This window comes from Chelonia mydas, chromosome 2 (assembly GCF_015237465.2).
Source record: "Chelonia mydas isolate rCheMyd1 chromosome 2, rCheMyd1.pri.v2, whole genome shotgun sequence".
NCBI classification, from domain to species: domain Eukaryota; kingdom Metazoa; phylum Chordata; order Testudines; family Cheloniidae; genus Chelonia; species Chelonia mydas.
Window position 1 is genome coordinate 226,304,598 of NC_057850.1, and position 27,087 is coordinate 226,331,684.

The 27,087-nt window shown below is 42.8% G+C and overlaps 1 protein-coding gene across 4 annotated transcripts in view; it reads right to left on the reverse strand.

The window, feature by feature from the left end:
* The window catches only part of PIP4K2A (phosphatidylinositol-5-phosphate 4-kinase type 2 alpha), a 192,367-nt gene that overhangs the window by 157,354 nt on the left and 7,926 nt on the right, over positions 1-27,087 (reverse strand). The window contains exon 2 of one of the 4 annotated variants that reach the window (XM_037890842.2): positions 19,593-19,616. The exons of 2 other annotated variants lie outside the window; for them this stretch is intronic. In XM_037890842.2, the coding sequence (XP_037746770.1) occupies positions 19,593-19,616 (24 nt within the window). Of the gene's footprint in view, positions 1-19,542; positions 19,617-27,087 lie in introns of all 4 variants that reach the window. One more of the 4 variants, XM_037890843.2, reaches the window with a different exon arrangement.

Sequence of the window (27,087 nt, forward strand, 5' to 3'; positions counted from 1 at the left end):
TAAAGAGCATACTACTCGGACCAAAAGGTCACCTTTCATAACTTTGCAATTTATCCATCCCCTTCAGCTAAAAGCTTTGGAGCAGAAAATTAAAATTATAATCCATTCTTCTACATATCTTAACAAGGTATGTAGTAAATTGAAGTGGTAATATCACTCCCAGAGAGAATGGATTTTAGTATCCACATAGAAACGGAAAGAGAAATGGAGCTAACAGCAGGAACATAAGCACATAAATACCAAAACATACCAATAGTCCATTAAAACCAGGTATCCAGTCATTGTTAGACACAGTACTTTAGACAAAAGGTGTGAAGCTCCCACAGTGCCCCAAACTGCAGAGTTCTACATCAACGGTAAGCTTGTCAACACAGCTGATCATATTCCCTGAAGCACAAGAACTAATAACCTTTAATTTTATCCTAGATAATGTCAGAGGCTAATCTTATTCATAAGTATTACTACTACAACACTTCCACGGTGCTTTTCATCATTTCCATTTTACAAATAAAGAAACGGAGACAGAGGTTAAGTAGTAGAACTGGGACTAAAACACAAACTCGCAGTCCTGCCTTAACCCACTGGAACATCATTTGGTCCAATCTTTGTGAGTCTTGATACTCTATATGCTTCCACTTCCTGTAGCTAGTGGAAAATAACATTCTAATCTCAGTTTCATCACCATATACAGTATCACTCTTCTGCTGTACTTGTTCAATAAACATCCAAAACAAGGACATGTCTAATGATGAGCAATACAATGGAATTGACAATCAAGTCTAGAAATTGCATGTACATGGGGGTTTCTCATTTCACTTTGAAGATGAAGTACATGTGCAAATGTAGAAGCAAAACAAGAACTTAGTGCCCTCAAATTTATATCAATTAAGTTCATCTCAAATATATTTTAGACTATACTTTTAGCATAATTTTCAAGAATAATGTAAGCTTTGATCTTCCAGTATTTAAGATATATTAATTAAAAGTAAATTAATTTTCTCAATCCTCCACATTGTATAAAAGAGCTACTTTTTTGTTGTCCACATACAGGTGGGTGACTGTTCTTAATCCCAAGTTAGTTCAGAGCCTTCCCAGTCTATCTATACCTCAGATAAAGTGAATGAATTTCATATTAGTCAGGTCATAAACATACACAAGCTGCTTTCATTCCAGTATACAAATCACTGGTCTATCCTGTGTATTATTCCTTAAAGTCGAAATTGCAATGGCATTTCTAAAGCACAGTGGACTCCCACTTGAACAACAATGGTTCTTATGAACAGTGCTCTTGGTGAATACCAGATGAATTTAAGTGTAGCATCCTGTAGGTTTTTACCATACTTCCTTGGTTTTTGTTGTAAACATTTCCCTAAAAGTTTTTCCCTAAAAAGTTTTAAGTCTGAGCCATTCTTGGCACTTAATTTTGTTGTTCTTCATGGCATTCAAGCATCTTATTAGATGGCTTCATTTTGCAGTCATAAGTAAACTACTTTAAAAAAACACCACAAAGAAGAGAATTTTTTCATATCTTTCTGTGGCCCCACACATGGACAAGAGACTATACACAAAGTATAGTCAGAGATACAAAATGTATTTAATCTATTAAAACCAATTAAAAAATTGATCAGTACATGCTGCCAAAGTTCTAAAGAAAGTCAAACCACTCAACTGGTGAAGTCACTGACTACGCACCTTGAACCAACAGAGACAGTATTTTGCTCATTTCAGTATATGAACTGAATTAGTTGAAATGACTAATCTCATTTAGTTGAAATGACAGTCATTCCGTTTTGAATGAACTAAATTTCATTTAGCTGAAATTACTAGTTCATTCAAAGTTAAGAAACCACCTGGGAGTTGAAAAAGCTGGAAAGCTTGTTTTACTCTCCAATCTATGAATAAAAATACACGAGGAAGAGACCACTTTTTCAAAAACCTTGAAGGACACAGCTGTGACAGGTTGGATTCCCCCGTCCGGGATGCCACCTGATCTACTGGGGTTTCACTGACCCTGCCTGCTCCACTAGCCTGTGCTCCCTCTCCCTGTTTTGCTGAATCAGGTTCTCCAGCCTCTGGCAGCACACACACACACAGGTAGGGATGCACCCAGCTGTAGAATCACAGAGTCTGCAAACAGCTCTCTATGGGAAGACTCAGCTAGAAAATTGCCAGGCACTCAAGTGCAGCTCCCCTCTGGGAGGTACACAACAAAATAATACTGTCTTGCACAGTAGAGAAATCTATACAATGTAAACTCATGAATTCGCCCCCTCCTTCAATGTGGAGGAAGATATGCACAACTTCTTCCCCCACCCCCAGTTATACATTGCACAAACTAGGTTTTATACTAAACAAAAACAAGTTTATTAACTATAAGAGGCAGATTTTAAGTGTTTATAAGGGATAGCAAACAGAACAAAGCAGATTACTAAGCAAATAAAACAAAACATGCATACTAAGCTTAAGATCTTAAAGAGACTGATTTTGAGTAATTTCTCACCCTAAATGTTGCTTATGCGCCGCTTGCAGAAATTCTTGGAGATTAGCTATCCTGCTTGCAGCTTAAATCTGCAGACACCATATTCACAGACCAGTTCCCTTTTCCAGCCTGGGCACAACTCTTCCCCCTTTACCTTTGTCCTTGTTCCTTAGGTGCTTCCAGCAGTCCTCCTGGGTGGGGATTCAGTGAAGAGTGAACCCAGATCAACTTACTCCCCAGCTTTAAATAAGACTTACATAAGGAGTGAATCTTTTGTTTCCCAGTCTTGACCTCCCCCCTCCTTTTAGTGCCAAATTACTAGAAGTCCAAGATGGTGTTTAGTACCAGGGGACATGACCACCTGACTTCGCTGTGTCACAGCAACGACCCAGGACGCCTCTCAGGAAGGAGAGAGGAGACTAGTATCTTCAAAGTCTTATCGTTTCTTCCTAATGGCCCATCAGAGTCGATGGCCTGTTGTCTGGTGGGTGTTTCCCAAGCAGACACCCAGTTCTAATTATTACATAGTCAATATTCCTAACTTTAGATACAGAAATTATACATGCATACGAATTGGATAATAATATTCATTAAATTATAACCTTTTCAATGATACCTTGAAAGACCCATCTTGCATAAGATATCTCCATTATGGCATATCCATATCATAAGCATATTTCCATAAAGAATATGGGGTGTAATGTCAAAACAGCGACCAGAAAAGAGAGGTTACTTGCCTGTACGCTAACTGATTGCATATGGACAGTAACTCGAAAAACAGTTATTATAGAGGTAAGCACCCTCTTTGTTCAAATGCTAGTCTGTATACATATTCCACAGTTGATGGCTCTCAAGCATTAGCCCTCATTGGGAAAGGTACAAGGAGTCTGAGTATTGACTGTAACAAGGATCTTCCAAATCTTGCATCATCCCTGGTTGCGTAGTGCTTTGTGAATGTGTGTACGGACAACCACATTGCTGCTTTGCAAATATCCTAAACTGACCGGTCTGCTAGGGAGGCCATGGAGTACGCTTGTACTCTGCCAGGTAACTGCCTGCCCATTAGCCGGTAAAAATGTCCTGATGCAGTGGGCAATCTAATTCGATGTCTTCTATGTAGACATAGGCCTCTGCCTTTATTCACTCAATTTAAAGACAGAAACAGCATGGGAGACTTCTGGAAGTATTTTGTTCTGTCCAAGTAGAACAAATATGGCTCTGCGCACATCTCGTGCATGCAGCCTCTGTTCCACTCTTCTTGCATGAGGCCTGAGGAACAACATAGTTAAGTGGATGATATTGTTGTGGAATTATGACACCACCTTAGGGAAAAAACTGGGATGCAGTCTTATGGATACTTTGACCCTATGGATGGCCATATAAGGTGGCTCTGCCATCAGAGCCTCCAGCTCCCAAACTCTTCTGGTAGACATGAATGCCAAGAAAAAGGACTCTTTCATGGAGAGGGAGAGGTATAGGAACATGAACGTTTCCTTTGAGCCAATGGCTATCAGTTGTGAGAAGACCAAGTTAAAGGTGCCACGCTGAAGCTGGATCCCTGACTGGCAGGTACTTCTTCCTTTTACAGCAGTAGATGGACATAGTGGAGTCCTTCCTGCTTCTAACAAAAACCTGCTGGACATCTCACAAACAGACCCCCTCCACAGATGTCAAGCAGTGAGCATCCATGCTCACAAGTAGAGGGAGCTCAGGCTTGGATACAAAAACAAAGCCCCCGTTCTGAAGTAGGAGGTCAGGAATCAAAAGTAGAGTGATTAGCAGTGCTATAAAGTGGTGGTGATGATCCCTGAACCACATTTGCCTCAGCCAGGCTAAGGCTCTAAGGATTTCTCTGGCTTTCTGACATCTGATCTTCTGGAGAACCCTGAGAAGCAGAGAAAGAGGAGGAACACACATCTGGCTACAAAAGGAGAAATGTATCAGAAAGCCCGAACCATGGCTCACTCCTCCCACTCCCTACCCCCGAACATAAGGGGCGATACTTGCTGTTCTCCATTGTCACAAAAAGGTCCATATGTGGGACCTTCCCCAACCCCTCGCCTCCATCATTGCACGTCTTAGAGGACCTGTTGGTGCACAGATCACTTATGATTGTCAGCTCAAGACGACTATCTTCACGTTGCCCCCTCCTCACGACAGCGTAACAGTGTCCTTTGGCAAAGTGCCAAAGCCAGACTGCCTCCTGGCACAAGGCCTGCAACTGGCTTGTTTAGGTAGAAAATTACTACTGTATTGTCTAACATTACCAGGATTGTCCAGCTACAAATGACCAAGGGAAAGGACACACATGCCCTACATATGGGCCTTAATTCTAGAACACTGATGTATAAGATTCTGTCATGGAAAACAAGCCCTGCACTGCAAGATCATCCACGTAAACCCTCATCTGAACATTGAGGTGTCTGGGATTGGGGTTCTTGAGGGAAAACTGAGGAGGTATGGGAGCCCCTTGTGAATGTTGCAACTGAAGGAGTCCCAGAGGGGGCCACACCACTTTACTTAGATGTTATATTGAAAATAATCATGCCTGAAGTAAATGGAAGCAGGACCTCACGCACAGGATAAACATACGACCCAACAGCCTGAAATAGAATCTTACTCATGTCAGGGGATGGGACTATACAGCTGTCAACCCTCCAGGATAGTTTGGAGCTTCAGCAATTAAAGCTTAATCTTTAATTAAACTGTCATCTAATTAAACCTCCAAGAATATGTCCAACCAGAGTTGGCAACCCTAGACTGCGGGCAGGAGCAAAAACTGCAGAGTCTGAAACCTCTTAGTAGGTAGGCAGTCACCATTTCTGCACTGAGCAAGAACTCTGGTGTTAACGTGGATTTCTTCTTCCTCACCAGCAGGCCCAGACGAATGAACAGCTGGATAATGGATATGATGCTAGTCCCAGACCTGAGATTCTGTGACCTCTAGCCAGCCAGTCATCCAAGAACTGGATGCTTATCTGAACCAAGAAGCCACCACAGTAAGGTAGAAAGAAAAGGAGTATTTCTTGCACCTTAGAAACTAACTGATGCATTCAGTGGAAAATGCAGTGGGGACATTTATATACACAGAGAACACGAAACAATGGGTGTCACCATACACACTCTAATGAGAGTGATCAAGTAAGGTGAGCTATTACCAGCAGGAGAGCGGGGGAGGGGGGGGGGGGAGAACCTTTTGTAGTGATAATCAAGGTGGGCCATTTCCAGCAGTTGACAACATCTGAGGAACCGCCCCGGGGGGCGGGGGGGGGGGGGGGGGGAAAAAACATGGGGAAATAGTTTTACTTTGTGTAATGACACATCCACTCCCAGTCTTTATTCAAGCCTAAGTTAATTGTATCCAGTTTGCAAATTAATTCCAATTCAGCAGTCTCTCGTTGGAGTCTGTTTTTGAAGGTTTTTTGTTGAAGAATAGCAACTTTTAGGTCTGTAATCGAGTGACCAAAGAGACTGAAGTGTTCTCCGACTGGTTTTTGAATGTTATAATTCTTGACGTCCGATTTGTGTCCATTTATTCTTTTACGTAGAGACTGTGCAGTTTGGCCAATGTACATGGCAGAGGGGCATTGCTGGCACATGATGGCATATATCACATTGGTAGATGTCCAGGTGAACGAGCCTCTGATAGTGTGGCTGATGTGATTAGGACCTATGAGGGTGTCTCCTGAATAGATATGTGGACACAGTTGGCAACGGGCTTTGTTGCAAGGATAGGTTCCTGGGTTAGTGGTTCTGTTGTGTGGTTGCTGGTGAGTATTTGCTTCAGGTTGGGGGGCTGTCTAAGCAAGGACTGGCCTGTCTCCCAAGATCTATGAGAGTGATGGGTCGTCCTTCAGGATAGGTTGTAAATCTTTGATGCATTGGAGAGGTTTTAGTTGGGGGCTGAAGGTGATGGCTAGTGGCGTTCTGTTATTTTCTTTGTTGGGCCTGTCCTGTAGTACGTCACTTCTGGGTACTCTTCTGGCTCTGTCCATCTGTTTCTTCACTTCAGCAGGTGGGTATTGTAGTTGTAAGAACGCTTGATAGAGATCTTGTAGGTGTTTGTCTGAGGAGTTGGAGCAAATGCGGTTGTATCGTAGAGCTTGGCTGTAGACAATGGATCGTGTGGTGTGGTCTGGATGAAAGCTGGAGGCATGTATGTAGGCATAGCAGTCAGCAGGTTTCCGGTATAGGGTGGTGTTTATGTGACCATCGCTTATTAGCACCATAGTGTCCAGGAAGTGGATCTCTTGTGTGGACTGCTCCAGGCTGAGGTTGATGGCGGGATAGAAATTGTTGAAATCATGGTGGAATTCCTCAAGGGCTTCTTTTCCATGGGTCTAGATGAAGATGTCATCAATGTAGCGCAAGTAGAATAGGGGCATTAGGGGACGAGAGCTGAGGAAGCATTGTTCTAAGTCAGCCATAAAAGTGTTGGCATACTGTGGGGCCATGTGAGTGTGCATATACATCTCCCCACTGTATTTTCCACTGAATGCATCCGAAGAAGTGAGCTGTAGCTCACGAAAGCTTATGCTCAAATAAATGTGTTAGTCTCTAAGGTGCCACAAGTCCTCCATTTCTTTTTGCAGATACAGACTAACACGGCTGCTACTCTGAAACACAACAAGGTAGTTTCATAAATATATGGGGCACCGTGGAGAGTGCAAAGTGCAAAACCTGATATGGGTAGTGATTGTTGTCCAAAACAAGCCTCAAGAAGCAATTGTGCGCCAGGTGTACCGCAATGTGGAAAATATGCATCCTTGAGGGTAAGGGCAGCAAATCTGTCTCTTTGACCAGGAAGGGGAAGGGAGAAGGATGATAATAGACAAGAGCACATCTTGAGCCTGAGATTCTTGACATAGGTTTTTAGATCTCTGAGGTTTAGTATTGGCCAAAGCCCCTGTGTTCTTGGGAGTGAGGAAGTACTTTGACTAGAACCCCCTTTCCCTGCTGACAGGGAACCTCCTATAGAGCATCCAAAGCAAGGAAGTACTATATTTCTTGTTGACTCAGGCTCTCATGGTAGTGGTCTCTGAATAAAGACTGGGAAGGCAGGGGGTGGGAGGGAGAGGAACCAAATAACATACATAGCCTCTCTGGCCCACCTCCAATATTCAGTGGTCTGAGGTAATGCTGGACCAGGCCTGCTGGAACTGAGCAAGATGGTTGTGGAATTAATGGTATGCTCTCCCAGGGCACTGAATCAAGCCTACTGCTTGGCTGGCACCAAAAGCAGGGTGGTGACACAGAGATAGGCCCCCTGGTGGACTTTCTCAAGGACCTCTGCCTACAGCAGGGGCTCATGCAGCCTGTATTGGAAGAACAGAACAGCAGCAGTTGCTGGAAAAGCTGGTGTTTGAAGTGCCTTCGTTTGGAGGCTGGGATATAGATTCTGTGAATCTGAGGGTGGCCCTAGAATATTTAAGGGATCTCATTGCCTTGTCAGCCTTCTCACGGAAGAGCAAGCAGACCTCGAGTAGCAGGCCCTCAACAGTTGTTTGTAATTCCTTAGGTATGCCTGCTGGGGCCAGTCAGGAAGAGCAGCACACTGTTGCCGTTACTCTGGAGGAAGTATCCACTCCATTCAAGGCTGCCAGCAGCATGGCTCAGGCCAAATACCCTTCTACTAGGATAGTCTGGAAATCATCCCTGCAATCTGGCAGCAGCTTGTCAATAAGCTGTTGTAAAGCACACTAGTTGACAAAATGACTATCTCAAGGCCGCCTGGTAGTTAGAGATCCTCCTCTGGAGGCTTGAAATGGAGTAGGATTTCCAATTCAAGAGACTGAGGTGCTTCAACTCTGTCTTTGAGGGATTGGAAGGCACAATTACTGGCAACTCTGACTGGTTCTCTCATTGGCCACCATCACCAGGGACCCCAGTACCAGGTGCAAACAGAAATGTTCATACTTAGTAGCCAGGATTTGGTACAATCTATCTGCTTGCTTTGATGTCAGTGCCAAAGATGCTGGTGGCTGACATAGGGCCTTTGCAGATTCCATCAGCCTGCATTGATTAGGATCATTGTACATCCCAGTACCAATAGGCGCAGAATATTGAGGGGTTTGAGTGGCACATCCCACATTTCTTCAGTAAGTAGCCTGAAGGCTGCTGCTACATGCCTCATGAGAGCTTAGAACATCATGTAGTCCACAGGAGTGGCTGCAGACTGATGTGAAGCTAGGGCATCATCCAGGGATAATGAGGTAGTGGCCGGTACCATTTGTTCTTTGCCCTGCCTGTTGCACCAGAGCTGCTCACTCTTGGCTCCAACCTCAGTGATGAAGCAGAGATGATTCCAGTCTCTGGAGCAAGGATGACTGTCTGCGCCTTGAGTGCACTGGGAAGGCTGGACTCGAGTAGTACTGTGGTGCCCAAGTGGCCCGCATGCTATAATCATACAGGCCCAGAGTTGGATACAAGAGGTTGTGATGCTTCAGCCACAGGTTTTCGCCTCTTGACATAAAACAAACTAGGGCCTACACTTATTGTTACCTTTCCTATCTCATAAAGTAGGTTTTCCCCCTAAAGTTCAGTCTGTTGCAGAGCAGGTAGGCTTTACAGGAACCAGGATCCAAATTTCCATGAGATCACCCCTGCTTTACAAGATGTTTCCTCAGGGAGTAGATATAGAGTGCCTCCCCCCACTCTGTTGTTATACTCAAAGAGTCTTATGCCTACTTATAAGCAGGACAATCCCCCGTCTATTATAATGTTCCTTTTCTACCTCCAAGTGGTTTCAATTGTTTGCAATTGTGTCTAATGGTTTTCCATTAATACTTTTGGAATGGAGCAAGGCTAGACAACTGAATCTTGCATTACATTCCCAGCTAATGGGTCCATTCCCTCCTGCTTGAATGGAACATCAAGACTTTATCCTCTAGCGACTAACTTTTACTCCAAGACCATAAAGTATATTTTCAAAATAGTTACATTATTCCTTAAATATTATCCATACATAATCACTGAGAGATTATGAGTCTTGATCAGTTACGAGCTTTCTGTATATACCTTATGGATAAATACCCTGCAAGACATGTGCTTGGTTTAATGAGTTTGTCAGGCCTGGAATGAAAGTTGTTTGTACAGACCAGGTTTGTACAGGTACCCTTTTGCCAAGGGGTCTCTGTGTCACATCACCTTTTAGGAAAATAAGTACACATGCATGGTCTGGTAAATAGGGTACTGGACTAGGGCTCAGGAGACCCAACTTAATTCCTAGGACTGTTTCTGATCTGCTGTGTGACCCTGTGCAAGTCACTTCACTTCTGTGCCTGTTTCCATATCTACCCTCTGTCTTGTCTTGTCTATGGGACCCTGATCTCAGTTGCATCCTCTAGGCACTACTGTAATACAAATAAGCCATAACTAGGACACCTGCTACCTAACCAGAGACTTGTTTTGACACCAGTTCAGAAAAGCCTGAAATCCATTTAGGATCAGTATGCTAACTGCCAAGAAAGGGCATTAGATATCAATGTTTGCCCTCAATCAGAAGCCTGTACAGTATAAGGTTATACCCATATGGCACATGCAGAACTAAGAGCACTGTGTCCAAATTTCTACACAGGTATAAAAAGACTAGACAAGGTGGAAAAAGTAAAGTGGGTTTTAAACACACACTTTGCACAAGTATAAAGCACTATAGCAGCTGCAAGGCAATAGCGATTTGGACCCCTTGAGTCAAGAAAACTATTTTACAGGATGAGCCTTATAGTAACAGAAATCTCCCCACTCTTAGGATGGTTATCAATTATCCACAAACTAAAGGAAAATCAATCAGAGTAGCACAGCAGTTTAAGTAAAATATGAACAACACACTTTGTAAATCCACTGTAGAAAAATTGCTATTGGCAATGAATGCTGCTCAAGTACCTCCATGAACCAATCTATTTGAATTTTAGTAACTAACTGCACCACTCTGAGCCACTGTCCAACATGGCCTCAGAGACCACAAGAATTTCTGATGTTTATGGGACTTGCAAGCAGGGTTTCATGAAGGGTATACCATACTGCCAGAAAGGCATTTTTTGCATGTTATTGGTAACTGTTCTCAATTCAGAAGTGAATGTAACAGGTTTGCTTCCAAGCAGCTGATTCAACACTGGAGCTGTTCCAGTCTACCAACTCAATGATCTATGAACAAAAAGGATTTACATGACATATCATAACAGCACCACAAGGGCACGTCCTGGTCTATCAAATAGTTAAAGTCTACTTTCAAAATTAATACATGTGCCAGGTAGCAGAATGGTTGTTCCTCTCCATCCAGTTCCAGCCATCACCAATTTAGTTATATTGTTTGTCTATATGTTGAACGTATTATTTTACAAAGCACTGGAGATGCTTGCCATTATGCCCCTCTGCATTTGTAAGATCCTTCCTTTTGGGTAAGGGTGCACATGTGGGGGCTGTGGAGACAGACAATATTTAAAGAGGGAGGAAGTAGAAAACTATATATTACATGGCCTAGTAAAGATTGGGGCCAAATTATGGCTGCATAGGCAATCTTAATTCTCTCATTTCCTAACCTGAGTGCTTGACTTTGCAACCTTCATATTCTTTTAAATGTAGTTACGTTGTATGCAATTTCCCACATTTTTTAAAAATCAAACTAAAAAGATTCTAGCACATGGAACCATATTACCCCTCATATGGGTCATTGGCAGAGCTGGAACCTTTAGACCACATAACAAATTTATCACTTGAACAGAGTAACTGGTAGAAGTATTAGGTACCAGCCACCTGAAAGGGGGAGATATTTTGCCAGTGGATGTCAGCTATTTACTAAATAGTAGAGGAATTTTGATACTTGGAATCTGGGTTCAATTCCAAGTTCTGGAGAGAAGTATTCTCAGTAGTTAGACCAGGGGCGGGCAAACTTTTTGGCCTGAGGGCCACATCGGGTTTCTGAAATTGTATGGAGGGCCAGTTAGGGTAGGCTGTGCCTCCCCAAACAGCCAGGCATGGCCCAGCCCCCACCCCCTATCCGACCCCCCGACTTCTCACCCCCTGACAGCCCCCCCCCCCGCCCCGGGACTCCTGCCCCATTCAACCCACCCTGTTCCCTGACGGCCCCCCGGGGACCCCTGCCCCATCCACTCCCCCACTCTCTGTCCCCTGACTGCCCCCGGACCCCCCGCTGTTGACTGCCCCCACTGCCCCATCCAACCCCCCCTTCTCCCTGACCGCCCCCGGACCCCCTGCCCCTAACTGCCCCCACCACCCCATCCAACCCCCCTCTCCTTCTTGACTGTCCCCCCAGGACCCCTGCCCCCATTCAACCCCCTGTTCCCCGCCCTCTGACCACCCTGACCCCTATACACCCCCCCAACTCCCCTGCCCTCTATTAAATCCCGCCCCCTTACCATGCTGCCTGGAACATCAGTGGCTGGCAGCGCGGCAGCACCAGGACAGGCAGCCGCGCCGCGAAGCACAGAGCACTGGGTCAGGCTGGGCTCTGCAGCTGCGCTGCCCCAGGAGCTCACAGCCCCGCCACCCAGAGCATTGCGCTGGCGTCACAGTGAGCTGAGGCTGCGGGGGAGTGGGGAACAGCAGGGGAGGGGCCGGAGGCTAGCCTCCAGGGCCAGGAGCTCAGGGGCCAGGCAGGACGGTCCTGCAGGCCAGATGTGGCCCATGGGCCGAAGTTTGCCCACCTCTAAGTTAAACCCTTCTGCCCCTCCCATTCATTTCGTTCCTGGTTCCCATCTGTCTCATCACCATCACACACTCCAGCATTCCTGTCAGAATGCTTCCTTCTCCATGATGCCCAGACAGCAGCAGTGGGGAACACAGAGCAAAGAAGACTGTCTCCCCACTCAGTTTCAGTGCCCATCACTACAGCTGCCTTCAGCTTATGGGAGGAGCAACTGCAGGGAAAGTACTGCTCATCTCCAGGATAGGACATGCTCGGTTGCTGTGTGGGGAAAGCACATGAACAACACAGTCAGAATATAGGCGCTGCGTCAGGATGGTGAATGCTGCGTGCAGAGGCACTCTTCAGAGACTTCAGCTGCCAGCCTCCGACAAACTTCTAATGATCATGTGCATAGCAAAAGGCACATTTTACACCTGATACCAAGGCAAATCCCTTAACAAATTTACAAAAAGAAAAGGAGTACTAGTGGCACCTTAGAGACTAACCAATTTATTTGAGCATAAGCTTTCGTGAGCTACAGCTCACTAGAGCTGTAGCTCACGAAAGCTTATGCTCAAATAAATTGGTTAGTCTCTAAGGTGCCACTAGTACTCCTTTTCTTTTTGCAAATACAGACTAACACAGCTGCTACTCTGAAACTTAACAAATTTAGCATCCCTGTTCAAAGACATGGAGGTGCTAGAGTTTCTCAGTTAAATAGCTATACTTCCCCCCTCTCACAGCCCCTGATGAACTGCTCAAAAAATTCATCCTGAGGCAGACACTTGTGGCATGGAAAAATTCAACCTATACAACCTATAAGATTGGCAAAGCTATAAGCAAGTGAAAACAGGATCTTCGAGAGAAAATCATTAAATAGCCTTAACTCAAGCAGCTTTACCAGTTTCACTTACAATAAACTTAAGGTTATGACTTGTCCATTTAAGGAAATGGAGTATCAACCTCAATTTTTAATCTTGTAATGGAAAAAAAAATCAGATAGATTTTTAATTAGTTTTAGCAAATTACTATGGTTTGTCCAGAAAGGCTTTAGGAGTCAATCTATATTTCCAGTTTTGTTAGCTTCAACAAAATTTTACTCCTGGGGGCATTCTACACCAAAAAATTAAAAATTCTGCGAAGTTCTGTATATTTTATATGTAAAAACAACACTATATAATCACGCCAGCTTCAATTATTTTGGTAATTTATTTCAAAATACCTGTCAGCAACTATGTCTGTAACTATACAAACAACAAAAAATTCCCCTTAGGAGCAGAGTTAAATAAACCCCTATGACAACCCAGTTCCTGTTTCTCTGCCCCCTCCCCTCCAGAGCCCTGCCAGGGGGACAGATAACTGCATCTCCTACCCCCCAGAGCCCAGCTGCAGGGCCCCCCCAGCCTAGACCCTTGCACCCCCTACCCCAAAGCCTAGCTGTGAGCGCCCCCCAGCCCAGACACCCACATGCCCTACCTTCCCAGAGTCCAGCGATCCAGAGGAAGAAACAGCCTAATGCTGGGTCCCAGGCTTGTACGGAGTTTCCTGCATGCAGCCTCCTTCCTTCAGGGCATGCTGGGAATCCTCCAACTCCCTCCCTCTCTCCCCAGCAGTGTCTTCTATTTGCGAGCTGGGGAGCTGAGCTCTGCTGGGTCCAGTGGCCCCTAATGGCAGCCAGCAGCTCTGCAGCCCATTTCTGCAGTGGAAAAGGAAATTCTGCACAGAATATTAATTCTGCACAAATTCTGCATTATTCATTGGCACAGAATTCCCCCAGGAGTAAGTCAAAACCCTATATTAGCATTTTTAAGTACACACAATACAAACAACTTATGGCAGGATCTTGGTCAACAGAGACAAGCCCTAATCATATAGAGATTGCATGCAATATAAATGGACACCACACAGAGTTCAGGTAACATTGATCCACCTGCAAAAAAGTTAAGCTTTTTTCCAAAAACTTCCTGTTTATCACAAGAGTTAGCTTACTACAGATGTATCAATAGCTTCAAAGGCATAGTGCATAAGTATTATCACTCCCATATCCCAAATAAAACTACAAAGATCCTGTCAGGTTTCTGTTTGAACTTTCAAAAAGAGAATTTTGCTATACATAAGTAGGCTCCAGTTCAGGAGTTTCAACACTGAAATGAATTGTCCTTAATGAGGAGTCAGTCCATCTTACTTAGGCACATGAACTTATTTAGTGATGTCAAAACCAGTCATAAAAATAAAACCAAAGAGGTTAATGCAATAATGAATCACAACCAGAGAAGAGAATTTCTTCATGAACAGAATACAATTATCAATGTAGTACGGAGGCTTATATAACAAAATGACAACAACAAGCATCAATACACATCCTTTCAGCAACAGTGCACTGACAGTGATGTGACTTATTAGGGGATTTAATGCAAGGTTGAAGCAATGACAAGACCAGGTCACTGAAAACTAAACCCTATCTCAAGCCTTAATATAATATAGTACACAAGTAAATGATGCCATTGTTGCCAACACTATAGCTATATATAGTTTACACATGAAACATTCTGGTTGATTTAAGAGAATTTTAAATAAAGATTTTTCAAGTTATTTTCATTTAGGACACAAAATCCAGGTTCTACATCCTTACCTGAAAAAGTCTTGCATGTAACTAGCTGTGATATTTATTTTACCAGATGTTTACAATAAATATTTCTTCACTTTTTCTAATTGTTGCAATCATGTTGCTACATTAGTCACCAACTTTTATTTTTAAATAGGGAAAGACTTCAAAAGGCAACATTACCTCACTTCTTAGATTACTCCTGAAGTCCATGCAGTTGTCAGCAGATTTTAAATGTGATATAGTATGATTTGATTGTAATTTCATTGACTTATTTCTGACAAATAAGGTCTCTAGTAGAAAATAGCAATATACACTGTTGTATGATACATAGTACAAAATGCTCATATCAAAAATATCTAATGTTCGGATAAACTAACTTGGTTATGAATACAAGTGGTACAAAACAAAGATGTCCATGTCTCTACCTAGAAAGCTGATCTAATCCATTATACGTACATCTCATCCAATCAGCATGACTCGGCCTCAATCTTGTTGAGAACCTTTAACAGCAACTATGTTGGTGAGATACACAGAGAAGTCTTTTCATCCATGAGACGAGGAATGCATCTCCTATGAATCAGGGATCAAGACCCCCCTCTGTAGCAATACCCAACGCATTTTTACATTGGCTGGTGAGACAAACAGATCAACCTTCAGGACCAACCCCAAGATAAGAATATCTTGTGAAGGATTCTGGAGTTCAGTTCCCATTTGTAATTTAGGGGAAAAAATGATCTTCTGAAGTTATCTGCCATGATGGTCTGAATGTGTGTGCGGTAAGAAGCTGAGATGACTATGAAGTTAGCTATGCACCAACTCCAGAGTTTTATTGCTTTGACACAGAGAAATGATCAATGTGTGCCTCCCTGACAGTTGATATAATACTTACGTGCCACATTGTCTGTCACTATCTTTACTGTCTTCTATTTGGTTAGCAGTATAAAGTGTAGATAAGGATTTTGGACAGTTCTCAATTCCAAAAGATTGACGTGGAGAAGCTGCTCTTATAGTGAGCGTTTTCCCTGTATGTTGGGAGGTCCCAGATATAAAAGTAGAACATCTGATGTTATCACTACAGTAGAGGGAAACTGCAAAAATGGAATACTTGTGAAAGTTTGGTCGTGTCCTTTAACCGGAGATTGTAGAACTCCTTGGGGAACAGACAGTAACCTGCTAGACTGTGTTCGCTTGGTTTGTAAACCGTTCAAAGCCATCCCTGTAGACCCTGGAAAGTGCAAACTGGCATGCTGCACTACAAAGATGCAAGCTGATGTGTCCTAGCCGTTGAAGACAATCTCCTACTGTTACTTGAGGACTGCCCTGAATCTTTGAGATTCTCTGGTAAGAAAAATCTGCTGGATGGTACACTTTGCCTGTTACAGCATCCAGGGAAGCTCCTATGAAATCTAGATGCTGTACTGGAGTCAAAATGGACTTTGAGGTAGATTTGAAGTCCCAGCCTGTGAAAAGAGAACACATGACCTTTACTGACTTTAACACTTCCTGATTCAATCTGTCCCTGATCAACCAATTGTCTATGAATGGGAAAACAATTATACCCAATGTGTGTGAGCAGCAACTACTGCCAGAATCTTTGAAAATACCCTCAGTGCTGAAGATAGGCTGAAAGGGAGCAGCGCATTGTATTGGCAGTGCTTGTTTATTAGAAAACGAAGAAATCTCTTGTGTGAAGGATGAATAGTGACATGAAAGCGTGTCTTGTAGGTCAAGAGTTGCAAACCAACTTCTAATGAAGGAATCATTGCTGCAAGGTTTACCATTCTGAATTTCTGTTGCTTTACATATTTGTTTAGAGACCTGAGGTCTAAAATTGGCCTTTTGGGGAATCAGTAAATACTCTGAATAGAATCCCTTTCCCATGCTGCACAGGAAATGGTTCTATTGCTCCTAAACGTAAAAGAGAGATCACCTCTTGCTCTAGCAATTGATTGTGAGAGGGTCCTGAAGAGGGACAAGGAGGGGGAACATATAGGAGGAACAGATTTGAAATGGATAGTGTTACCAGATGTTATGGCTTCCAAAACTTATTTGTCCAATGTTATATGCTCCCATGCATCCTGAAAATGGGAGAGGTGGCATCCAAAAGGATGGAGGAGGGTAAGAGGTTGCACCCGTAAGACCTTGTTGGTTGGATAGTTGAGACTCTCAACCAGGGGTTTCTAAAAACTGTGCTACGCATACCCCTGGGGGGACACAAGACATCCCTGAGGAGTATGAGGGAGAAATTGTGTAATGGTGGATTTTATTAATTATATTTTCATAATACGCTACTCAGATGAAGTTATATAAAATACAGTAGTTAATTTACTTCAAGATGTACCAATGAGAGACAGATACACAGTGACAAGGACGTACAGAGCCCTCACCTCCAATCACTGTACAGTGTGGGTTCAGTTGCTTAGGAAACGTCCAGTCTAACCGAGCTCAGAACTTGCGGGGAGGAGGGGGCTGTTTGGTTGTATACGTCGCACTATAACTATATCTGTACAGAACAGTGAAATATGGACAGATGGCTAAAGACAGGTAGCATTAAGAAGAAAACACAAAGTATCAGTGATGAGAAGGGTCGGGGTACACAGGAAGCTGGTAGATCTGGAAGACTGTACGTAATAAGAAAAGTTTGGGAACCTCTGCTCTAGACCAAGCCATCAAAACTAGGATAGGTAGGGGAACCCCACACAGAAATTTGAGAGTCTAATGAGTCCTCTTCCGCATTGTCTAAGGAGGGAAGATAGCTGTTCGGCTTACAGATTAGATGAGGGCAAGTGTAGTGCTCTAGGTGACAGAGGGATCAGTGTCCGAGACCGTCTTGAGAAACCCTCAGCCCTAGTTAACAGAGGATACTCCAGCTCAGAAGACGATATCAGATCCTTAGGGTATCTTGAAATACCGATAGTATCAAAGATTGGGCTGAGTGGGAACATGTGGAGGATAGCTTTGGTACCGAGTACTTGGTATGGGATTCCCTCAGTACTGTAGGTAGGTGAGCAGTCTTTGATACCATTGATATTCTTGTTATCAGTACCGAGTGTTATTCAGCGATGGGCTTGGTCTGTTCAACCCTGTCTCTGCCACTCTGCATACAGGTATCCAAACTCAGTACCGAATGTGTCTTAGGCCTGGTCTACACTGGGGGGGATCCATCTAAGATATGCAACTTCAGCTATGAGAATAGCGTAGCTGAAGTCGCCATATCTTAGATTGACTTAGAATCACTTACTTCGTGTCCTCATAGCACAGGTTCGATGGCTGCCGCTCCCCCATCGACTCCGCTTCCGCCTCTCGCCATGGAGGAGTTCCAGAATTGATGGCAGAGCCATCGGGGATCGATTTATCGTGTCTACACTGGACGCGATAAATCGATCACTACCCGCCGATCCGGAGGGTAGTGTAGACATGGCCTTAGATAACTGACTCCTCTTCACCTCTGTGGTACCAGCCTCACTCAGAGCCTGGGAACCTGGTCCCCTTGGGACCTGAGGTTCCATAGCCTTCTTGTGAAACTGTGACCGAGAGCTTCTTGGAGATTTACTCCTTACCTCCTTCTGCTTAGAGGCAAATGTAGATGAGGACTTTGGTACCATAGATCAGTAGCTCTCAACTTTTCCAGACTACCTTACCCTTTTCAGGAGTCTGATTTCACCGCACTAAGAAACTACTTTCTTACAAAATCAGACATAAAAATACAAAAGCATCACAGCACACTATTATTGAAAAATTTGCTTACTGTCTCATTTTTACCATATAATTATAAAATACATCAACTGGAATATAAATATTGTACTTACATTTAGTGTATAGTACATAGAGCAGTATAAACAGGTCACTGTCTATATGAAATTTTGCTAGTGCTGACTTTGCTAGTGTTTTTTATGTAGCCTGTTATAAAAGTAGGCAAATATCTAGACGAGTTGATGCACCCCCTGGAAGACGTACGCATACCCCTCGTTGAGAACCACTTCTGTAGATGTACTTGGTGCTGCAGTACTGCCTACCTCTCTAACAGTCTCAAGTGACCGATATGTCAATGTGGACAGGACTCTAGGAAGTGCAGATCTTGCACTTACAGGGGATACGCATATTACCAAGAGAGCAGAAGTGCTTGGAGTGTCTATCACCTATCGGAATAATCTCCTGACAGAGAGGCACCTCTTGAATCCTGAGAGCCCTGGCATTCCCGAACAAAAACAAATAAAAATTTAAGCCTAGAAGGGGAAATCTCCTAACTACATAAATATCTCTATGAACAAAAAGGTGTTTTTTTAAGAAAAGGAAAACCAAAAGGAAAATTGTTCGAACAATTACAGTACTATAAGGTAGAGAAAAAGCTAAATATTAGAGAATAGGCACACAGCAGACTCCATCTTGGGCCAAAGGCAGCTGAGAAGAAACTGAGGGCAGTTTGCCTGTGCAGCCTCATATATCCTAGGCAAAGGGCATGAAGAAGTGTGGGCTGCATGCATGCGCTGAACGGGCACTGCTGCAAAAAAAATCTCCAGTCAAAGACATAGGGCACAAGAACAACTGAAGTGGAACACCCACAGGGCACTACTTGAAGAACGAAGACTTTGCTCCCAAGTGCGTGCTCAGTGAATGGAGCAAGCCATGTGGTACCTTTTAGGATTTCACAGATCAAGACACTTCAAAAACATACCTGAAAAGCCCTCCATGAAGCTGGTATACTATGGCAGCATGTCATCTAGTACTGAGACAATCCCACAAAAATACAAAGTCTAATTCATTTAAAACAATATCAGAGATTACTCCCCCATTGAACCTGTCACTAGATACCTTAAACGACCTTGGAAACTTGCAGACAGATGAACTCCTTGCTCCCTCACCTTAGGTGTGCTGCCCCAATAGAGCTGTAGAAAAAACAGAAATAGAGCACCTCGTATTGTTTGTGCTTGTTGCCCATAAAAAGTGCTGTAGCTATGTTCTATATTTAAAAACATATGTTTCAACATGAGCCACTATACCAGAAGCTCAGAATTAGATATTATCTTTCTTCAGTCCCATGGTGGTACATAAATAGACACATATCCAAGGTATAAACATTGTTGGTAGCAACATCTGTAATTAATATTGCCCAACACTTTCTACTGTAGGCAATTTTTCTAAGTTTCTTATAAAACTTTACCAAATTTTAACTATTTGTACTAAAGTTTTCCCATGCTTGTGCTCTAAAAGAAAAAAATAAATTCAGCTGAGGGTAGGAAGTGTTTACAGAAAAAACAGTTCAGAAGGTTCTTCTGATAAGGAGGTGTGGTTGGGTGTGCTATCTAACCCTTATCGCATTCTCATCCAGAGGAATACATAGAAACTAATTCCCAATTCCTAACATTCCTCTGCTGTCTAATAAGTAGGCAAAACATTACACTCCTCTCTACCGGATGGTCTATGTATAGGATAACAGCCTACTACTGTGACCATTTACTCCATTCAAGAAGTAGAGGTTTGTGGCATAGATCTAGAAGTTCTGGTTTCTAATCTTATTGATGACCCATGCAATGGATCTATATTGTTTCACACGATGTAATTTGTTTTCTCAGTTTTCCTTTTTAAAGGGGAACTAGGAAATAACTTTCTTCTGTATTTTTTGTACGTAAAGTTTGAAAAACAAGCACTCAAAAGTTAGGAAATACCAGAATGCATGTCGCTTGTGCAACGCTAATTCAGCCCCCTTATGCAAGCGACTTCTGATGCAGTCTTTAATTACATGACCACACACAATTTGTTCTACAGGACCCCAACTTCACCCAGTGCATCTGGACAGTGAATGAGGCAGAGAGTAACAAGAACAGAAAGGACATTCTAGTGCCAGAAGTAGAGCCCTGAGCGGATACAAAATTTGTATCCGCATCCATTCCGTGAGCAGCAAACATGGCCTGCAGATATAAAGCAGATATCCACAGATTTGCAGGGCTCTAGTCACAAGAGACTAGGACCCAAGGGAGCTGTGTTCTATTCCTGGCTCTGCCACAGACTTTTTAAGTGGCTAAGACTGCCAATGCATTTGCAAAAAGGGGGACAAGTTAAGGTTTCATGGACAACATTGCTTCTGTCATCTCTTAACTTTTGAATACTAGACTTTACAGGTCTTATCATTCGAGATATTAAATACAAAGGATATCTAGACTCAATAAGAGACATTTCCATGGTATTATAAATAGAGATCTTCATTGATACTTTTGTAGGATGCTAGGTCAAAGAAGTGGGTTTTGTATTTTAGCCCTTGCTTATAAAAGCAGTGATTTAAATATTATCCCTTAGTAGAAATGCTACCTATATAGTCTTACTAGCCTCAGCTGAACTTTCAGCCCAGAGTCCACCTATCATAACTGAAGAAGGATGTTTTGTGCAATATATTTCCCTGTATAGAGGCTCTAGGCATGTGCATAAACATTAAATACCAGTTAATACACAAGTGTTGTAAAACCATTAGGGTTGCTACACAAAACACACCTGACAAACCCAAGTAAGGAAGTGAAAAGTTAAGGTGCCAAGGAGTACTTGCCCTCTACTCCTCCAACCACAAGCACACACCTTACCACTACCACAGCTACTGTACACCAGACTAAGCACAACAAGTTTAAATCTGTTCCTCTTTCAGACACACCACTTTATCAAAATTATTCACTCCTCACTCTCAGACCATTAGCAGCTGTAGATGTTTGATGTAGTATTTGGCTGTGTTGGGATAGGGTAGTTTGGTAAAGGCTTTTGTGCAAAAAGTCTGTCATGGAGAGTAACCCTAGGGGGCAGAGTCCTTTACAGTTATAATTCAAGGCATATCTTACTGAAGAAAGTTTACACATTTCAGCCTCAGAATAGAAATATTGTCCAACAGCTAATAAATATTTTGGCTTGCAGTATAAATATCCATTACACAACTATTAAGTGAATTATATGCCAATGATACACTGTAAATAAACAGTTACAGTTATGCTGTGGCTGTACTGCAACACTCATTAACGCAATATGGCAACATTGTTTCTGAAAAAGTGAATTAAGTCCACATGCTAAGCTTCATGTGCATTGTGAGCACAACTAAAGAGAACAATAATCAAAACACACTGAACATAGAGGGTCCCAATGCAAGACAAAGAGGCTTTGTCTATCATCTTTCAAACTCTTTCGTTAGCGATGTGCAGATGAAAATTTTGCTTCTAATACTGAAATAAGCTCCCTGCAAAAGGATTGTTTTGTTTTATTTTATTTTTTGTCACCATACATACACAGGAGCATTGTGGATGCAATTCTACCCTATAACTATGGAATAGTGAAATTTAGTTATATGTTAGAGCCATTTCACAGCAACTTAGAATCAGTTTTGAATGCCTTTGAAATTGAAATATTTTGTATTGATATTGAATATCTATCAACTGCAGACATATACCTAAATTTCAGCATACTAAGTGCACAGTAGAGACAAAACTTCAGACACAACACTTAATATTAATACTTCTTGCAATTCACCTGTGAAAGATTCAGTGGCTCTCTATGAAGCATAACAAGGAGACAGAGTGTGCATTTTTTAAATACAAAGATTCTGCCCTATGATTTGTGTACCTGCATCCTATTAATAGTTAACCTGATCCAGGCAGAAGGCAAATGTGTTATATGCCTTGCTCATCATTGAGATGCTGTAAACTCATTGGTAGGGCCCCATCAAATTTACAGTCCATTTTGGTCAATTTCATGGTCATAGGATTTTAAAAATAATAAATTTCATTATTTCAGCCATTTAAATCAGAAATTTCATGGTGTTGTAATTGTAGGGGTCCTGACTGAAAAAGGAGTTGGGAGGGGTGTCACAGGATTATTGTAGGGGGCTTGCAGCACTGCTACCCTTACTTCTGCATTGCTGCTGGCAGCGGTGTTGCCTTCAGAGCTGGGCAGCTGGAGTGCTGTGTCTGCTGGCTGGGAGCCCATCTCCGATGGCAGAGCCGCGCCAGCAGCAGCACAGAAGGATGGCATGGTATGGTATAGTATTACCACCCTTACTTCTGTGCTGCTGCTGGTGGGGTGCTGCCTTCAGAGCTGGGCACCTGGCCAACAGCCGCTGCTCTCTAATCACCCAGCTCTGAAGGCAGCACAGAAGTAAGAGTAGCAATACCATGACCCCACTAAAATAACCTGCAACCCACCCACCCCCCGCAACTGCCTTTTGGGTAAGAACCCCCAATTTGTGAAACACTGGTCTCCCCCGTGAAATCATAGAATATCAGGGTTGAAAGGGACCTCAGGAGGTCATCTAGTCCAACCCCCTGCTCAAAGCAGGACCAATCCCCAACTAAATCATCCCAGCCAGGGCTTTGTCAAGCCTGACCTTAAAAACCTCTAAGGAAGGAGATTCCACCACCTCCCTAGGTAACCCATTCCAGTGCTTCACCACCCTCCTAGTGAAAAAGTTTTTCCTAATATCCAACCTAAACCTCCCCCACTGTAACTTGAGACCATTACTCCTTGTTCTGTCATCTGCTACCACTGAGAACACTCTAGATCCATCCTCTTTGGAACCCACTTTCAGGTAGTTGAAAGCAGCTATCAAATGCCCCCTCATTCTTCTCTTCCGCTGACTAAACAATCCCATCTGTATAGTATAGGGTAAAAGCACACAAAAGACCAGATTTCACAGGGGGAGAGCAGATTTCATAGTCTGGGACGTGTTTTTCCTGGCCATGAATTTTGTAGGGCCCTAGTCATTGGGCAGTTTCTAGTCACAATAATCTGAAGCAGGTCAGTAAAATAAATAGCTCTGCCAGGTGTGCCAGTATGAGGGTCATCAAAGTTTCCGGACCTCAAGTTTTCCAAGATATATCATAAGGATCTGTGATATTTCTCCCTGCAAGAGACCTAGGGTTTGCTCATTGATATCTTTGATTTAGCTGACATGTATGCAAAGCCTCCCAGTAACCATACCCCTTGTTGGCTATACGTCAAGTGGCTCAAAAGTATAAATTAAGACTTCTGTAAGAAGTGCACACCCATTTCAAGGCAATCTGAGTAACTGTGTGGTTTTCAGAGCACTTAGAAGAGCCAAGCTTTACACAGAAACCTATCCTGAACATTAACTATACCAGAACTGGCACTCTGCTACAATTATTGTTATATAAGAGATGTAGATTTTAACATCCTCTTCAGGATTCATGAAGAGCTAAATATCTTTAGATTGTGTTTCAAACAGATGTTTTATGTGGTATGCAGAAAACATAAGATACTTAATGAAAAGGGAAGTCCTCTTGTAAATGGGTATAAGATTTAGAATTGATTCCCTATACATACATGACCACTCTCTACTTTTAGGCACCTCACATGCACAGGAAAAGGTGTTCCATTGTCCACAAGCAGCTCTTATCACTATAAAAGGTGACATGAGGTGGTCCAAAGCTTTATGATCTTAATTAGCACTGCTCACCATAATGGTGAAGCATGATTCCATTTTAGAGATTGACATATTTTGCAACTTGCAATCCAGGAATGGCCTTAATTTTAGATCAAGCTATAGGCAATTGTGAAGTTTGAGGGAAGTCTCTGAAATGCCTGCAGAAAGTTAGGCTTTGTTTTTGTTGTGCTTGCTGCATCCACTAACAGGTCTGTAGTCAGCAAGGATAGGAAACATAGGGGGGTGAAGACAGACTGGATGAGGAGCCAGAAAAGGGGGAACTGGAACTGGCTGGGCAAAGAGAATGGAACTAGGTCTGGGGGAAAGGGACAAGGCAGAAGGGGACCAAGCTTGGGAAGAGTGGGAAGAAGAGTCTGTCTGCTCATTAGAGCACACTCCCCTCCAGAGCCTTAAATGGAACCCCAAGAAGAAAAGAATCCCAAGTCTTATGATTTCAATAAGTATCACGAAAACCCCAGCAAAGCGTATCTCATCTTTCTCTAGTGTTGGTCCACAGATAGGGGAAAACTACTGCATTCAGTTAGTTTGTCAGATCACGTGGCTGAGATCTGTTTGGTGGATCTAAAGACTAACCCTGCTGAAGACTCATGCAAGTGCTAATATGATGCCACCTTGACAGAATTTCTGCTTTTGCCATTTGCTTTTTTAAAAGTCTAGCAAATTACCCTGAAAAAAAACTGAACACTAATTTTGAAAATTCAAGAACTGAAAAGTTAAGAAATGCCAGAATTAAGGTGTCTGTGCAATCTTAATTTGCCCCCCTAGTGCATATGAATGATATAGTCTTTAGTTTTTCTACAGGACCTCTGCCCATACAGTGAATAGGATGGATCTACTCTGAGATGCCGAGCACTTACCCCTGCAACTGAAGTCACTGGGAGCTGTACTTTGAATATATGGAGTGATATATAATGCTAAGTATGCTGAAAAAATCAGGTCCTAGGTATCTGAATGGGGCATCCAGAATTAGTGGGTTCTTTTGACTATAATCTCAGTGCCTCTGCTTCCCATCTGTAAAATAAGGATATTACCACCCCTTCACTCCACATGGACTCAGGTGCTATTGTAATGAACACTGCAGAAAAGCCAATGCAGAAAATAATTCCATTTTCAGAGCATGGTTTTAACAGTGTTCAATAAATAAGGCCTTGGGCCACACATTGAACAATGAGAAGATACAAATATTGAATAACCCTTCCTCCACCCTATAGTTGGCACAAAAGGTGTTACCCAGAGTTCATTAGGTCAGGAATATGAACAAGGCCGCTAGGAAGGGCACATGAGAGAAGTTAGAGTCCTTTCTCCCTCTCAGAAAGGCAACAGGAAGCAGAAGCTCCCAGGCTCAGACAATAAGCAAAACCTGCGCCTGCGCATAAGCGAGTACTTTGTAAGCATGCCTACACTGCTTCCGAGTCTTTGTAACTTAACTACCTCCGCTGAAACAAGCCACTTAGCATTTCTGAACCAAACGAAAGAAAGTTCAATTCTTATTTCCAGTATGTTGGGGCCATGCCAGAGAAGTGATCCAGACAGAGGTATCTGGGTCTTAAAGTAGCATGCCATGTTTTTTTTTTTGTCTTGTTCCCACTCCATTTTTCACGTGGCTATAGGCCAAGTCACACTTGTGCACGCAGCTCTGTTATATATAACAGAAGTTTACAAACAACCATTTTAAAATATAAACCAACCTGCAGCTGATTCCAGGCTGGGCTACTGCTGGACTGAACAAGACATGGATGATAGGCAGCAGAAGAGACTGGGGAAGAAATGCAGGACATAAGTCAGGGAGGAGTCATGATGCTGGGGCAAGGACCAACAAGGGATTGAGGGGCGCATGGGAGTATTATCCAAAATTAATAAGCCCATAAGAGAGGGCTGGAATGAGAGAGTTATACCTGGGTTGGACATGGGCTAGTGCAGGAAACTTAGTCATGAAGACTAACTAATGTCTGCAATGGGGAGCCCCACTTTGGCAGACTTCAAAAGGACAGTTAGAGGAAGTCTCACCACCTGCAGCACTTCAATAAACTGATTTTTTTTTTTAAAGGGGGTGTGGGTGAAGGAATCCTAGGGAAAGATTCTCAGACTGTTAGAGAGAACTGAAGTTGAAAGAGACTTCAAGAGACTCCAGCTAAAACTCCAGAGACATTCTTTACAAGAATTCTATACTTTTAAGAACCAACACTGAAGATCCACAAGGGACAAATAAGAGATTTATTCAGTTCTCCTCTGCCATATAATCCTTCATCCATTACGACTCTATGAAACACACACAGCCCACACAACTATCCAACCTTAACTTTGCCCCTTGAAGTCTGGCATATAGTATGGAGATAAACATCTCAAGTTTGAGGCAGCTCTCAGACTATTTACTGAGTCACAGTCTGCATGGCATAGATTTAAAAAACTAGATTTAAACAAAGCCCACACAAACTTCTAGGTACCGAATCAATTAGATTTACTGTAAGTTACAGGGCAACCTCTGCTGGAATACAGTGAAGTGGGGGAGGAGAAAATTTAATGGTTGCTTTGTTAGAGGGGGAATCTAAAAGTACCTGACTGGTTTAGAAAGAAGCCAGAGTACAAAGCAAAAACAGGTGGCGATAAGAATTAAAAAGTTAATATAAGGCACTAAATTCACACACATTAGTTTTTCCCCTTAGAGACTACAGACCACCCTTAAAAGCCAGGAGAAAGCCACACAATTATAGAAATTAGACTGTAAGTCCCTCAGGACCAATAGTGTATATATAGCTTATAGCTTTACTTTATAATAATCTTTCCACAACTTCCCCATTAACCACTCTGGAAACATCTCTACTGACAAGTCTACCCCGAGCGTACAAGTAACTCTTGCTGGTAAACAAAATATAGATTCATCTAACATTAAAACAGCAAGCATATAGTAACTCTATGCGTAAGTAGCC